Consider the following 15,268-nt stretch of genomic DNA (forward strand, 5'->3'; position numbering starts at 1 on the left):
CCGAGACCTGGTACAATCTAAGTTGAGGAGAGATTTGAATCAGAAAGCAGCTCGCACATTTCATCATGAGAACTACTACGTCTTTTGCTAGGCTTGCATTGGCAGTGGCCTCAGTTGGTATTGTCTTTGCCAGTCCAACAAAAAATAACGATGGGAAACTGGTATATGGCTCACCAGAATCCGTCGGCATGATATCCGCCCCTTTGCACCAAATGGTCCAAAATGTTAGCGCATATACACATGCTGCCAACTATAGCAAGTTCTCGTACGACAAAATCCATCCGATCGAGCCAGGGTCTGTTACCCTGGTGGCTCGCGACGGTGTCATCGTCAGCGAATTTGCCTTGGGCAAGAGAAATCTCTACGCCGATGTCAACGGCACCAATTTACCTCGATACCTGCAGGAAGACACCACCCTGGATACAGTCTACGATATGGCAAGTCTCACGAAGCTGTTCACCACGGTAGCTGCTTTACGGGAATTTGACGCTGGTCGAATTGCGCTTAATGTAACTGTCGCAACTTATATACCGGACTTTGCGACGTATGGGAAGGAGAATATTACTATCTTGGAGCTGTTCACGCATACAAGCGGTTTCGCTGCTGATCCATCGCCACCACTTTTCTCTGCTTATTATACGACGTATGATGAACGCATTAAAGCAATTCTGACGCAAAAAATTATCAATACCCCCGGCAGCACATACCTCTACTCAGATCTCAACTTTATGTCGCTGGGCCTCGTTATCGAGACCGTAACGGGACGTGCCCTGGATGATCTTATCTATGACTTCACCAGACCGCTTGAAATGACATCTACCTTCTTCAACCGCGGGAATATCGAAGGCTCTACACCCCAGTCACCCAACTACGACCGCACAGCCGTACAAGAATTTCAGATCGCAGCCCTCGGACCCTCAGAACCACAGCGTCCGCAACCAGTGCGCGGCACAGTTCACGACGAGAACGCATGGTCCCTAGACGGCGTATCAGGTCATGCAGGTCTATTCTCCACTGTGCGCGATACAGCGACATTCTGCCAGATGATCCTCAACAACGGCACATATGCAGGCCAACGGATCCTTTCTCGAACAGCGGTAGACATGATTTTCACAAACTTCAATGCCAGGTTTCCGGGGGATGCTCGTAGTTTAGGGTTTGAGTTGGATCAGTATTCTACTGCGGGACCGATGGCGAGTTTGCAAACTGCGAGTCACACTGGATTTACCGGGACTACGTTGGTGATGGATAGGACGTATAACGCCTTTTGGTTGCATTTTAGTAACCGGGTGCATCCGTCTAGGGCATGGTCTAGCAATACTATTGTGAGAGAGGCTATTGGGTATTGGGTTGGGAAGAGCTTGGGGTTGGATGTTGCGTTTCCTCTATTGTAATGGTTGAGTGGAGGACGCACCAGATGGGATCCTGGATTCATTCCTTCGATACACTTGTATGTACACGAGGAATGTATTCGAATGCAAATACCTCATATATTACAGAATCCGCAGTATGAATCCGGATAATTTTGTTAAGGCAAATCCAGAAATTTCTAAAGGTTCACTACCATAAACACAAATATTCACCATTCAATATGGCATATTATCATCCATTCTCATAAAAGACCCGCGATCCGGAAGACCGATCCTGTCAGGGAATTAGTCAACACTCTCCAATAAATGCAGCATGAAAGAAACCTACCATGAATCAACCCCGAGCCCTAAATAATCCGAAAAGATCCAGTCTGGTGACAGTGCAGGGGAGGATAACATATCTAAGGAATTCTCAGGCTGAGCGGGATCTGGAAGGCTGAGGATAGTGTCCATTGCAGATTGTAGAGCACTTTTGGCGTGGCAGAAAAGCTGATAGTTGCCGTCTCCAGGATCATGCAGGACACCCATGTGAGCAATGAGCACTGAGAGATTCTCTATGCTGCGTCTTCTCGATGACAAGTCGAGATTGAAGCCGACACGGGACGATGGCTGGAGGAGATACCAGGCAATAGCACCGGCAGCGGGTAGAGCACAAGAAGCAACCTATTATATCAGTACTTGGCATCAAAAAAAGCGAGCTTCCACTGCAACATACCCTCCATGCTAGAGAAATTAAGCCTTTTTTGGACAGCTGTTCACGCCTGACTATAGCCTCAATAACCCATGAGAGTAGTTCACTAGCATTGACAAACAAGGCACCAGTATCTTGAAGGCCATGTCGCGAAGCCGCCCATTCAATTAAAAAGGCAGTGTTGAGGTAAAGTAGACGAATTTGATGCAAGATGTCTACCTCGTGGCAGGAACGTCCTTTCAGCCATAAATCCCGGGTTGGAATCGTGAGAAACGGGGGAAGATCTTTCCACGCATGGTCAATCTTCGCTTGAAGATCACTAGTAAAATCTCAATATCAACATGAAGTGTAGCATAATGGAGAGAGAAAATACCCGATTCGCTGTGGTACATTGGTAAGATTTCGTCCAAGTAGAGTTTCTAAAGCATCTTCACGGATCATAGAGGTGATCATAGACCATCGTATGACAGCACTTTTCCTGATCTGGCCGAGTGTGTTCCAACCGTTTCGGTCCAGGTGTGCCAATTCCTGGTCCAAGTCTTCTCCTACTAGACTGTACGTATCCTCTTCAATGTCGAGGGGCATACTTGTATAACAGAACCGTTTACTCACCCGCGGAGGACGGCCTAAAAAGACAGCAAAACTAATGTCGGATCCGTATATTCGTGCAAAGATTTGCTGACGTAACTGTGTGAGGAAGAATGGGAGATACTGTTTTTCTTTGACAGTCTCGTGAAGCCCATCTGCAAAGAGTGCGCTGGAAGCATGATTAAGTCTTCTCCAAGCCTTGAAACCTATAATACTTGTCAATGGAATTGAGCTGCTGTTAGGGTCGTTCATGTTCATACTTTGATCACCGTAGAATATTGAAGCAAGGAGGAAACTCTCATATAAGAATATCATAGTGATATCATTCAATGTGTCCAAAGAATCGCAGAAGCCGACACATTTGTTGGTCAAATGAACAAGGTTTGTCCTCAGAAGTTGACGTTCCTCTTCTGTTTTGCAAGCTGGATGCGGGACTCGTATCTCGGTAGAAGCAATGCTTGTCTAGTTAGCATTATATTTAATGAAAACTAAATTTAGGAGTACGTACCCAGCTAGTGTAATAATCAAACCCACCGTTTCCCATCGTAAATTTAGCCCCGTGTACTGAGCGGCAAACTCCTCAAGAGTCATGGCGCTATGAATCTCAACGGGTTCGTTTGCCTTTTCGAAGAGGCGTTGTGACAGTGCAAACGAGCTCGCCTGTCGATTTTCTGATTGTCGTATGATATCAATTTCGTTTGCCAGACTTTCAAAGAATGGGAAAAGTAAGAAGGTGCCTAAGTGGGTTTGTAAATCACTGCCTTTCGCTTCGGAGAACAGTTGTCGAAAATCGTCATCAGCAAGATAATCAAGGAACGTCTCTAACAGCTGTACTCCTTCATCGACCATCTTGGAGCTGTCTGCCCGAAGTACAGCGTCTCGTGACGACTGTTGGTCGTTAACATGAGGTCTGGAGGTATCAATTCTAACGGCTAAGTGGTCGCCAAGATTATCCAGCACTGTCTTGAGAGATGATGACCCTTGGTAACCTGGATTTGGATACGGTTTCATTTGAAAAGTGGCCAATGGTCTTTCAGGCGACAAGCCATTTGGCCCGCTTGCTGGAAGTCTACTAGAGATTAGCTCCTTTCCTCAGGGGATGATGGTCGCCGAAAGACTAGGAGCTTACGCATGATGTTGCTTAGAGACCACAATTGGCCTATGTCGCTTAAATGGATTCTTTCTATAGACGCACTTTTCAGTGATTTCACGATTGGCGCAACGGGAGCATGCTGGACGCTTGTGATCACAAGCGAGTTTGGATAGACGACAGGGCTCACACGAGGGGACCCGAATGCGATTCTTTTCCACTGCTCCCCTGGTTGAGCATGATGGTGTAGACATCTGTCATATCACGATATACAAGGAATAGAAGCAATTGAGGATTGATGTGTTGGAAGAAGTTGAGAAGATGAACATTTATTCCGATTACTCCGCAATAACTTGACACTGCTAGCATTTTATTGGTTCAGTTGATAAGGTAGATAAGGCCCACACGTCAGAAGCAGCCAAACGGACACATTTTCTCCGCATTCCGTCGGGAAGGTGTCTATTTCCAAATTCGGCATTCTACGGGAGACTGCAACGCCAACTTTCCCTCGCAACTTTCTTCCATTCTCTCCCTCACATTGCCATTCGCACATCGATTCAACTAAGCACTTTCTAGGCTACAAGCTCCAAGCCTGATTCGATATTACATACGGCACTTCAACTTCCGACTTGTCAATATAGAAGATAAGTTTCTCGCTTCTTCTTGAAAGCCTGTAAGTCAGCCTCCCACTGTGACCGAATTTCATCCGGAGGAAGTCCAGCCTCAATGCCTTCCCGAACCAAAGAGCCACCAGTCAACACATCCACATCGTACAGGCCAGTTTTGGAACCGAATAGCCAGTGGAAACTTTGTGTCGTATTTCCGAAGCCTGTGTCGTTACCGCCGACAGTGTAGAGATGTTTGGCGCTCCAGAGCAATGATACTCCAAGGAAAACTGGATCAAATTCTTCATAGTCACCGATAGAATCGAGAAAAACATAACTTTGAAGTCCACAAACGGTCTGTGACTGAAACTTTGATGTTGTCGGGCTGAAACAAGCAGAACGAAAGTTCGTATGAGGGATTTTAAGTGCTCGCATTTCGTCGGTCCATGAGTCGTTCGTGAAGGAGCCCCCGAGTAACTGCAGCTAGTCAGATTTCAAACTCCACTCCTTTGACGTACGCAATACTGTACCTCAAAGGGTCGAGTAGTTCCACGCCCCTCGGAAATGCTGGTCCCCTCGAACATGCAGGCACCAGGGTAGATCAAAGCTGTGTCCGGAGTGGGCATGTCTATGATACCGCATGTCAGCAGTGCTCTGCTATTGATAAGGAGCTCGGTCACTTACTTGGACTTGGCATGACCCATGGAAGATGAGTATCTTTCCATGTCATCGATCGCTTCCACCCTTTCATTAGAATGACCTCTAAGTTCAGGTCCGAACCGTTTGCAGCTTCCTGAATCCAATTCTCTCCAACAAACATCGATGCCAATTCACCCGTTGTCATGCCATGAGCTTGTGCAATAGGACGCCGTCCCACATAAGATGCATAGCTCTCGTTGAGTACCGGGCCGAATGCATTCAATCCTGTGATAGGATTTGGGCGGTCTACGACCACAAAGCTAGCATTTGCAATGGCTGCAGCCACCATTGTGTCATACATGGCCCAAGTATCTGCTCGCCCTTAGTTATTTTGGGGTTTTTGGATATATCTATGAACTGGACTGACAGGTATAAAACCGAGCTCCTACATCTTGTATATCAAATAGTACGGTATCCGCTTCAGATTCCTTGATATAGCCAACAAGTGTGCTCGTGTTGACATTATACGCATCCTAGAACAGAAGGAACTGTTAAAGATATATCAGATGAACTTTTTGGTGGAAAGAAACGTACATAAACTGTTAATCCAGTTACTGGATCAATAAACGTCCCTTCTGAGCCCCCAGCTTGGGCTGTGCCCCTGAAACCATGCTCAGGACCCATGACACCAACGATGTCAACGGCGCCAGAATTGAACATAACGTCAACCCCAAGTTGCAAGTCCGGAGTCACACCCGTCGGATTAGTGAGTACGATGACTCTTCTGCCAGCTAGCTGTGTGTAATTGCTTTCCAATAAAACATCCAAACCGGTTTTGACTGTATGTGTAGCCCATGACACTCGAGAGAGAACAGCGAATATAGTAAGAACCCTCATCTTGATCCGCTTGACAAGCTGAAATCGTTATCACCAACAGAAGAAGGGACCGGTTTGAATCATGCGTATGTCTGAACAAATTCTGACTGTAGGTGCGTCTTAAAATCTCGTTAGGACACCTGGAGGGATTGATTGACATTTATATATTGTGTGCTTCACTTATAGATCACTATCCCGCAAGGATAATACTAACTTGCAAGTGAAATGGCCACTCCTCACCTAAAACGGGAACTCTCAATCACTGATAGAAGCCTTTAAGCAAATGATGCCTAATGTTGGGTGGGTCTTCCTTTACCCCGAAAACACCCCGAAGACACTCCGCGATAACAGCACTACATTCTTTACCCTAACTCTAAAGTATCAATGTTGCATGTTTCAAGCCGACATTCGATGCTCACCAACTATCTGATAGCCTTTCAGGGCCCTGCTTCTAGCTTGTGCCCTCAATGCAGTGCTAATCCTATTGCTACAAGGCAGCGCGTTTCCTAGGAGGGAAGTCAAAGACGAAGTGTCTGTTTCACGATTTATCGAGTGGCACACACGTATACCTAAACCCTATATTTACATTACAGCATGACAGATCTAAGTGTGGCAAGGCCTGTTCCCTTCATCATCATGGAGTATATCGAGAATGATTCGGATCTTGTTGATGTACGAAATACACCGGGCCTCCAGCACGATAATGGGTGCATTTTATATCCTAATGTCGACGAACTCCGATCAGTACACAATAACATAGCAGATATTTGCCTCAGCTGGCAAGGAAATTATTAAATAAATTTAGTTGGATCACAAATCAGGATGATAATGACTCTTATGGCGAATAGATAACTACGCACCGTTCACTAAGCATCAACATGAATGAACTCGTTTGATTCAGAAACATTCCTTGGCATATCCTACCGCAGACCGCTTTCGAAATGACTTCTAGATTTCTTCTGGCACTTAGTTGCTAAAATATATATGCCTTACCTGTTACGGAAGGATGACCTCTCATGCCTCAAGCCCAGCCCCGGGAACTCTGTTCGTGAGCTTGCAATCTTCGATTGACTTACCAAACCTCTCCTATTCCTGACAACCACGTCCAACTAGTATGACGACTAGTCATGATCCAGTTTTGGAAGCTTCGCAAGAGAATGCAGGGCCAAGGTATCAGACGTATCCAGTATCCCGTAGAGTTAATATGTGGAAAATATACCGCCAAGCCAAAAAGGTGTCATGACTACCAGATTAGTCTTATACAATCGTATTTGCAAGCTGACTATTTCCATGCTGCATGTAATATATATGATACTACTGCCTTACATGTGGTCCTAATAGTACAGTGACGATCCAAAAGTTTCTATGTCTATATTGGGTTTCCAAGTGGTCTCGCCAGCTATAACAGAGGATCATGACACACCATTCTGCAGAGGACGAAGAGTATGCGATGCTAGTAAGTATTCGACTCCGACCATTGCCGCATTGGGGACAGCTTCCGTATAGCTAAAGCGGATGTTGCGTTTGGCTAGGGCAAGTTGAAATATGGTTTGATAAACAGTGTGAAGCATCACTCCTCCAGAGAGGATGAGACCACATTTTGACGGGTCTACATAACCATGCGATTGAGGGTCAAGTAGACGAGTTAAAGTGTTGTCGACGAAACGGGTTACCTGTTGAGCAATGATGCCCACTGCCTCGGCATCTCCAGAGCCAGCCAAGTCCAGAATTGTTTGTGCGATGCCTGCGATTCGACTCTTGGCGGATTTGTCCTCGCTCGCCATCAGGACGTTGCTCAGGAGGTCAATATCCAGAGCATCATCGTTTTCTTTAGACGAGTAATTAGAGAAGATGTTCACTATCTTCAATCCTAGCGTGCTGAGACCAGATTTCTGCCGAGCAAGTTTGATATTGTCTAGTGAGAACAAGGTTTTCCGGATGGCTTGTCTTCCAATTGCATATCCGGCTCCTTCGTCTCCAAGAAGATGACCCCATCCACCAGTGCGCGCAACGCGCCTTGGTACTATATCATCGTTGTTATAAGCATAGCGTATGGCGATGCTACCAGTGCCAGCTATGACGACCAAGCTCGAGGAGATTTCTGGGTGTCGTGTCATAGCTGCAGCTAGCAGGTCAACGTCGTTGGTTACCCGCATTTGAATCGACTTATTCAGATTTAGTCTCTGTGCCACTGCTGCTTGCACACGTTCTCGCATCCCTGGACGGTCCATTCCGGCACTTGCGATCCAGATTGAATCGAATGACTTGCCGTGATTTGTAATGAATGACAGGTGTGGATCTGTTGAGTCATTGATGCCGTTAATATGGTTCGTTGAATTGGGAATGTTCCCGAATGCCTCTCGTGCAGCTGTGACTATTGCATCCACCGAGGCTTCGAACTCGCCATCAGTCCTCCTATTGTCAGCATATATCTGAAGGCTTAGAAGTAGAGTATGAGGGCTCACAGATTACAAGGTCCAGCAACGCCTTTCCCTATATTCCCGCTTGTATCTCCTACTACGGCGGCACATTTTGACCCTCCACCATCAATACATAGAGCTGATCGATGATGTTTAAATCCATTTATCAGAGGTGTCTTGACTGGAGCCTTATCCTCGGTCGCGATAACCTTGGCGAGAACACCTTGAGCCATTTCAAGCTGCTCCCGGCTTTCTTCCACAGAGACCCCTTTATCTGCGACAAGAAGTGCAACTTTGACTCTACCACCACAACGGGCGAGCAGATCATCCAAGTCTTCATCGGTCATAGTTGAGCATCGTCTGCTAACCCTCCGGAGGATATTTCGCGATCTTTGCTTGAGTTTCTGATTTGAAGCGATAAGATCGATCATCTGGTGCAAATAGATATCAGCATTCCTCTCCATGGTGGGAACTTTTTGACTAAAGATCTCTCACCATGTTCCCATATGTTTTCCCAGCCTTAATCATAGTGCCAGTACTCAGCATATTCAATACCAGCTTCGTGGCAGTCCCCGCCTTCAGTCTCGTACTCCCAGTGACGACTTCTGCGCCAGGTAAAGGTGCAATCATAATATCAAGGTTGCCGGATTGACCCATTTCTGACGGTGATACGCATGCAACTCCAAGTGTGAGGCAGCCCAAGCTCTTCGCATACTCGAGTGCACCAAGGACGTAAGGCGTGCGGCCGGATGCCGCAATTCCGATAATGCTGTCTTGTTCGCCATTAAGATTCATCGCGGCAAGGTCGTCTTTGCCTGCTGTGATGCTGTCTTCTGCTCCTTCTTGTGCCTCACGGATGGCGGCATCTCCTCCAGCAATCAAGCCGACAAATTGAGTCGGGGGCGCCGCAAAGGTAGGTAGTATCTCAGAACTGTCCAGTATTCCTAACCTAGAGAAATCATTACTTGGCAAGTCTTGGGACTCAATTTCGTCATGTCAGAAATACGAACCTACCGCTAGTTCCTGCTCCGACGTATATCACTCGCCCACCAACGCGTACACGAGGAACTAACAAGTCTATTGCAAGCGCAATGTCTTCCAAGCATGCTGTAACACTTTCAGCGACTGTTTTGTCTTCATCATTGATCATGGTACACATCTGGAGAGTCGAAACCCTGTCGATATTGCTGGTGTGTTCATTGATTGCCTCGGTCTGTAAACCCGATAGATCCAAGACATCCTGTGCCATATTTGCGAAGCCTGCCTTTCCGCGATTGACTGCTATGTGCTTACCTTATCTCGGGGTCTCAAGAGATATATTGGCGTCACAGATGCGGGATATTATATATCAGAACCTCGTCATGAATCCGAGAAAATTTTATCCGTTGTATTACTTCGGCGAGATGTTAGTTTTAGCCCATTGAAGTGGGCCAGGCGGTTTAATGTTGACACAGAACATTGAGTTTTGTTCGAAAATGAGTTTAGAAGAGTTCACCACGCCGAGAGCGCGATCGCCGACCCCTTACCTGGCACTATTTTGCGGGGTTGCTGCCCAGCCGGAGAGAAGAGATCGCTTGGGCCACTGGTGCAGCTCATTCACACCGAGCATTAACTACGTGCCCCACATTACGCCGATGACCCCGGTTCCAATTCTTCTCTTTTTTCGTAGCGTTAAACCTTCTTATCTCCTGATCAGACAATACTTTTCAAATTATTGGTCTTACAGATAGCCTCAATTGGCCTATCTCTAATCACCTTACTCCGAGTGGATCGACTACATGTTCCATGTGGCTCTGCACGGTTAGGAACCTGGGGTTGGCGATATGGTGGAGCTATAATATGCCCTGCATTGACCAGTTCAGGGGGGATGAAACTTCATAATTTTTCTGGGCATCAAGCACCAGTATTTAACACTATCTCTTAACCAGTTCGAGTACCGTGCAACATTCTTCTCCATGTCGTCGACAGTCGCTGCCGAATCATCGATGGAGATGATTCGACGCGTTTATACAAATTCTTGGTTTCAGATCCTTCTAATCAGCTTTATTTGTTTCTGCTGCCCTGGTGTAAGACATCTCTTTATTACTATGCGTGGCTTGGCACGATGTGAACAACATACTAATCAAATCAATTGCTGTAGATGTACAATGCCCTCTCCGGCTTTGGAGGATCCGGTCAGGTCGACCCAACTGTAGCAGCCAATGCTACAGTTGCCCTAATGTCTGCCACTGCCGGAACCGCTCTGTTCGTCGTGGGACCAATATTTGAGCGGGTAGGGCCTCGTGTTTGCCTTCTCCTTGGCGGATGGACATATGCCCTGTATTCGGGTAGCTTGCTGAATTTCAACTGTAAGTTCTTGTTAGCGAGACAAAGAAACGGGGACATGATTGACCAAACGCAATTCTAAGATGACAAAAATGGAGCGTTTGTCATTGCGTCCGGTGCTCTCCTGGGTGTAGGTGCCTCGTTCTTATGGGTATCCCAGGGTGCAATTATGACAACCTACGTTCCCGAATCTCAGAAGGGGCGAGCAATCGCCGTGTTTTGGATCATTTTCAACCTCGGCGGCGGAGTTGGCTCTCTCGCTAGCTTTGGCCTCAACTTCCACTCCAAGACCAGCACTATATCGGATGCAACGTACATTGCTCTGCTTGTGATTATGCTGGTCGGGTGGGTGCTGGGACTTTTGATATGCACTCCATCAGCGGTGCGAGTGAAAGGGATACATACAACTGCAAGTGAGAAACCCAACTGGCGACAGACAGCACGACTTGCATTACGCACAGTATCTGACTGGAGGGTTATCTGCATGTTGCCTTTGTTCTTCTCCGCGAACGTGCCCTATTCATATCAGCAAAACGAGGTGAATGGTATGAACTTCAACATTCGAACTCGATCCTTGAATGGTGCACTATACTGGATGGCTCAGATGCTAGGTGGCTTGATCATGGGCTGCTTGCTCGATATGCCATGGCTGACCCGCCGATGGCGTGCTGTGGCGGGCTGGGTAACCCTGTTTGTAACTGGGATGGCTATCTGGGGCGGTGGCTACAAATTTCAGCTGTGGTCTACTCATCGTATAGCACAAGGACTGAAACAAAACATTGACTATACGAATGGAAGTCTCTCAGCCGGCCCCATCATCTTGTATATCTGCTACGGAGCATATGATGCCCTTTGGCAATCTTTTTGTTACTGGTTGATTGGTGCCCAGTCTAATTCTCCTGCTAGAACTGCTATAATGGTTGGTGCTTATAAGACCTTTCAGTCTACTGGAGGTGCCATGGCGTGGAGATTGAATGCCTTGAGAAAGACGGCCATGACTCAGTTTGCTATGGACTGGGGACTTTGCATCGGTTCGCTACTGATTGTCATTCCTACCGTCTGGGCCATTACCTCAACAAATGTTGGCGAGGAAGACGTTGTTGCCGAAGTGGCGGAGAAGGATGTGAAGCAACCTTTACCGTGATTCTAATTTGTGGATCTGAGGATTATCCGAAAGTAGAGAGATAGAGGACGATAATAATGCCAGACATAGTAGCTAGGTTGAAGCCTGATGGGAACCTCAGGCTGCATAATTTGTCACAGCATCAGATATATTGGCAAATTAATTGCCTTGCAACGAACGCTCATATTCTTCAAAATTGAGAATGGCAAAAATAATCAAATGTACTTTAATTATCCACAAAGTCGTTTCTCCACGCAACAGGCAACCTACCGTGACGCCTCAAACTTGCAAGGAACTGATAGCGCTCTTTTGTTCGACTTGTGTCGCGTCGTCACGGCAGCTTGCAAGCTGTAAGTCGGAATGAAATAGGCAAAGATCGCACGGGTGTCCATTAAAGAAAGATCGTTGTTTGTTAAGCATATACATTGCCCAAAAAAGCTTCTCCAGTTGGTCCATCTTTTCCCGGGATGCTGGTGCGGGTCTTCTTGCCGGAATAAGCCCCATAGAACGGACGACCTGACTTGGTAGCTGACATACCTTTTCAAAGGCCATAGGTTCGTAGGATTCGCGTGAAATCAAGGCCTATGACCAGGGTTAACTACCTCTTGACTTGGTCTCTTGGATATTTGATACTTCCCAGCGTCATGAGTGCTTGTACGTTGTCTTGGGCCGGGCGAGTGAAATCGGAAAGGTTGGCAAGTGCCCTATCGCACTTTCTACGAAAAGTCGGAATAAGGTCTTCTCCCATTATGCCCATGTGACAGATGGCTCAGATACTGGCATTGGCGCGTTTAGCCGGGACATTCTTAAAATCGAAATCAGCGGAACCGAGGTCAGCTTCCACCTGCTTTGTCAATAAGTTAACTAACATCTTTGGTAGCAAAACCATCCAAAAATTATTGACGTCCTTGCGTATTCTGTGTTCCTGCGGAGGCTAAGCGGATCTTCATCTTTCTGAGTGACGATTTGCTAACATCTCAACTAGGACTGACAAGGGAAAGCGATACTGTGATGGTGCAGAGCATGGTCAAGTCATATATGGCTGATTCTAGAACTATGTTAGTCTCCACAGCCTCTCTTCTAGACGGGATCCACTAACTAGCTGACAGTATTCTTGTGGTTATGCCTTGCGATATATATATGTCGACATTACAACCCAGGAGAACTTGAAACTTGCGGAAGACGCTGATCCGAGAGGAATCAGAACAATGGGAGTGTTGTCAAAACCAGACCTTGCCACCGAGAAAGCCGCCCTGGATGCGGCAATGGATCTGCTTCTGGAGAGAAGACGTATTGTTTTCAAGCTAGGATATCATGTTGTCAAGAACCACAGTGCAGACGACGACGATTCAACACTGCCTGCCCGTCTTGCTGACGAAAGGGCATTCTTTGCTGCTCCTCCTTGGTTTAGCATTCCTGATCCTCTTCAGCGCCTTCATGCTTACTTCAATTTTCAACTCTAGTGCAGCAGTAGGTACTTCATACTACTTTCTTTGACGGCAAGCTGACAAGGCTTCCGGATAATACCAAAATTCATTATTTAATAATTACTTTATGAAGTTCGAGGGTTCTGTAAAGCATTTATAGACAGCATTGCTTATTACTATGTTCTAGTAGAGAACCTTTGCATCCTCCACTCCCTGAACGAGCGTTCAGCGCGTCCCTTTTTATTACTTCAATCTTTGCTTCCTCTACTCTCTGAATAAGTATTTAGTATATCTCTTTTTACTACTTTAATCTTCGCTCGAAGAGACGAGCTGAACGGGAGACTAGTATTTTTTCAAACTTTTTAGATAATACTAATAAAATTACTGTCAAAACTTGCGGATATCAATAATTAATTAAGACTATTCTATGCCAAGAATTCGGCCCTATACAAATCACGGGGACTCTAAATCCGCCGCATATGCAGCGCACCAACCCCAGTGGATTAGGATTGAATCTTTAATAATCTTTTAATTTAGAAGATTTAATAGTTAGTTGGTTTTAAAAATTATTATAAGCAAGCCGTACAGTATATAAATTCTATTATATATATTATTTTATTATAGGTGTTATGAATTTCATTTTATTTATATTATCTATAAATAACTTTATTTTATTCAGCAGCTATATCTTTCATTTCTATTTTTAATTTATCTATAAAATATAATGCTATGCTGGACATCTTTTCTGGAACTTTTATTATATATTATAAAACTTGTTACAGGTGATTCCTCCCTGAGTATTAATTTTTCTATTTAGCAGGATGATTAGATATTATTATAGATTTATAACATTCAATGTTAGTTTAATATATCTTTCTCTAATTATTATAAATATTTTTATTATTTAGTTGTAATTAAAATATGACTCTTCTGTCTTAGCTATTTTAGTATTGCTAAATATACATAAGAAATAATACTGATAGTCTTACTAGATAATAGACTGCATACGGTATTAGTTAGAAATATAGTAAAAGATAGTTACTGTTAAGAATTATATTAAAGTTATTTAAACAATTATATTTTGTAAAATAATTAGTATTTATATATGTAATTAAATTTATTACATCTTTTATATCACTTCTAACAGTTCTGATTATTTTTTTTATAAAAGAGATCTGATAAATAAAATAACACTTTACATCCAAAGTATTGTGCCAGGAGAAGACTCACAGAAATTCTTTAGTAATTTTATTATAAGATTTCTTCTAATAATTAAAGCTGTGAGCAGCGAGTATCTAATTAATACTAGAATTAATAGAATTTCTGAGTTGCACAGATTCTCTGGAAACAAAAATATTATGATATTAAAGTAGTAATTATATAAAAAGAAGAATCTGGTCAGAAAATTATAATTATATAAATAAGTTACTGAGACTGAATATCACGTAATACTTAATAAATATTATTTAATATTAATAATAAAATATACTTTTACATACTTTTTATTTTTTATGTGAGGTCATGATAGTTGTTTTATCAAAAAATAATATAAATTATTATTATTAATATATATTTCTTATTTTAAATTAAAAAAATTAAATATATATTTTCTAAGTTTCTTAATTTACTATTACTTATTCTAATATATAATCTTTCATAATTCAATAAGAAAATTAACTGTATTACTGTTTTTATCGGCTTTATTTAGTTCTGAATATAGATTTATAAAAGATATATTAATCTAATAATTTATGAGGTATTTTTTTATTTTTATTAATTAGCTAAAAATCTGGAGACTGGTGTTCCTTTTCTTTAAATAGATTTAAAGAAAAATATATTATATAATAATATATTTTAATACTTTAATTGTAGATTTTTAGATTTTTTTATTTAGTTTATTTATAGCTGTTAGATTAGATATACTAATTACTAGTTAATTATATATAATAAATTACTTAAAAATTAAGTAATACTGATTCTTTATAAGCTTTTTAAAAATATTAGTTTTTATTATATAAAAGGATACTTCAGCTAAATACATTATATTTTAAAGTAAAATAATTATTTATTTCAAATATATATTTTTTTTAATAATTTAAGAAAGTCCTGGTTGA

The 15,268-nt window shown here is 43.4% G+C and overlaps 5 protein-coding genes across 5 annotated transcripts; 3 read left to right on the forward strand and 2 right to left on the reverse strand.

Moving 5' to 3' along the window:
- Positions 1–65: 65 nt before the first annotated feature.
- Positions 66–1,394, forward strand: BDQ94DRAFT_161106 (serine hydrolase domain-containing protein; the record flags this gene model as incomplete). The annotated part of the gene is made up of 1 exon (XM_026769321.1): positions 66–1,394. The coding sequence occupies one exon, from the start codon at positions 66–68 to the stop codon at positions 1,392–1,394; it is 1,329 nt and encodes a 442-aa protein (XP_026623948.1).
- A 170-nt stretch (positions 1,395–1,564) lies between these two features.
- Positions 1,565–5,880, reverse strand: BDQ94DRAFT_180944 (DUF1343-domain-containing protein; the record flags this gene model as incomplete). The annotated part of the gene is made up of 12 exons (XM_026773778.1): positions 1,565–1,644; positions 1,699–2,033; positions 2,137–2,380; positions 2,435–2,855; positions 2,910–3,106; positions 3,158–3,718; positions 3,802–3,993; positions 4,430–4,827; positions 4,870–4,874; positions 5,029–5,355; positions 5,411–5,516; positions 5,578–5,880. The coding sequence occupies 12 exons, from the start codon at positions 5,878–5,880 to the stop codon at positions 1,587–1,589; spliced, it is 3,147 nt and encodes a 1,048-aa protein (XP_026623949.1). The 3' UTR covers positions 1,565–1,586.
- A 1,391-nt stretch (positions 5,881–7,271) lies between these two features.
- BDQ94DRAFT_180946 (putative glucokinase regulator family protein) lies at positions 7,272–9,528 on the reverse strand (the record flags this gene model as incomplete). Its single annotated transcript, XM_026773779.1, has 4 exons — positions 7,272–8,274; positions 8,325–8,710; positions 8,775–9,228; positions 9,290–9,528. 4 exons carry the CDS (start codon positions 9,526–9,528, stop codon positions 7,272–7,274), a joined length of 2,082 nt encoding a protein of 693 aa, XP_026623950.1.
- A 706-nt stretch (positions 9,529–10,234) lies between these two features.
- BDQ94DRAFT_172692 (putative MFS transporter) lies at positions 10,235–11,748 on the forward strand (the record flags this gene model as incomplete). The annotated part of the gene is made up of 3 exons (XM_026772012.1): positions 10,235–10,345; positions 10,420–10,627; positions 10,688–11,748. The coding sequence occupies 3 exons, from the start codon at positions 10,235–10,237 to the stop codon at positions 11,746–11,748; spliced, it is 1,380 nt and encodes a 459-aa protein (XP_026623951.1).
- A 743-nt stretch (positions 11,749–12,491) lies between these two features.
- Positions 12,492–13,190, forward strand: BDQ94DRAFT_161110 (uncharacterized protein; the record flags this gene model as incomplete). The annotated part of the gene is made up of 3 exons (XM_026769322.1): positions 12,492–12,578; positions 12,608–12,646; positions 12,837–13,190. The coding sequence occupies 3 exons, from the start codon at positions 12,492–12,494 to the stop codon at positions 13,188–13,190; spliced, it is 480 nt and encodes a 159-aa protein (XP_026623952.1).
- Positions 13,191–15,268: the final 2,078 nt, after the last annotated feature.

This window comes from Aspergillus welwitschiae (assembly GCF_003344945.1).
Source record: "Aspergillus welwitschiae strain CBS 139.54b unplaced genomic scaffold BDQ94scaffold_27, whole genome shotgun sequence".
Taxonomy (NCBI): Eukaryota; Fungi; Ascomycota; class Eurotiomycetes; order Eurotiales; family Aspergillaceae; genus Aspergillus; species Aspergillus welwitschiae.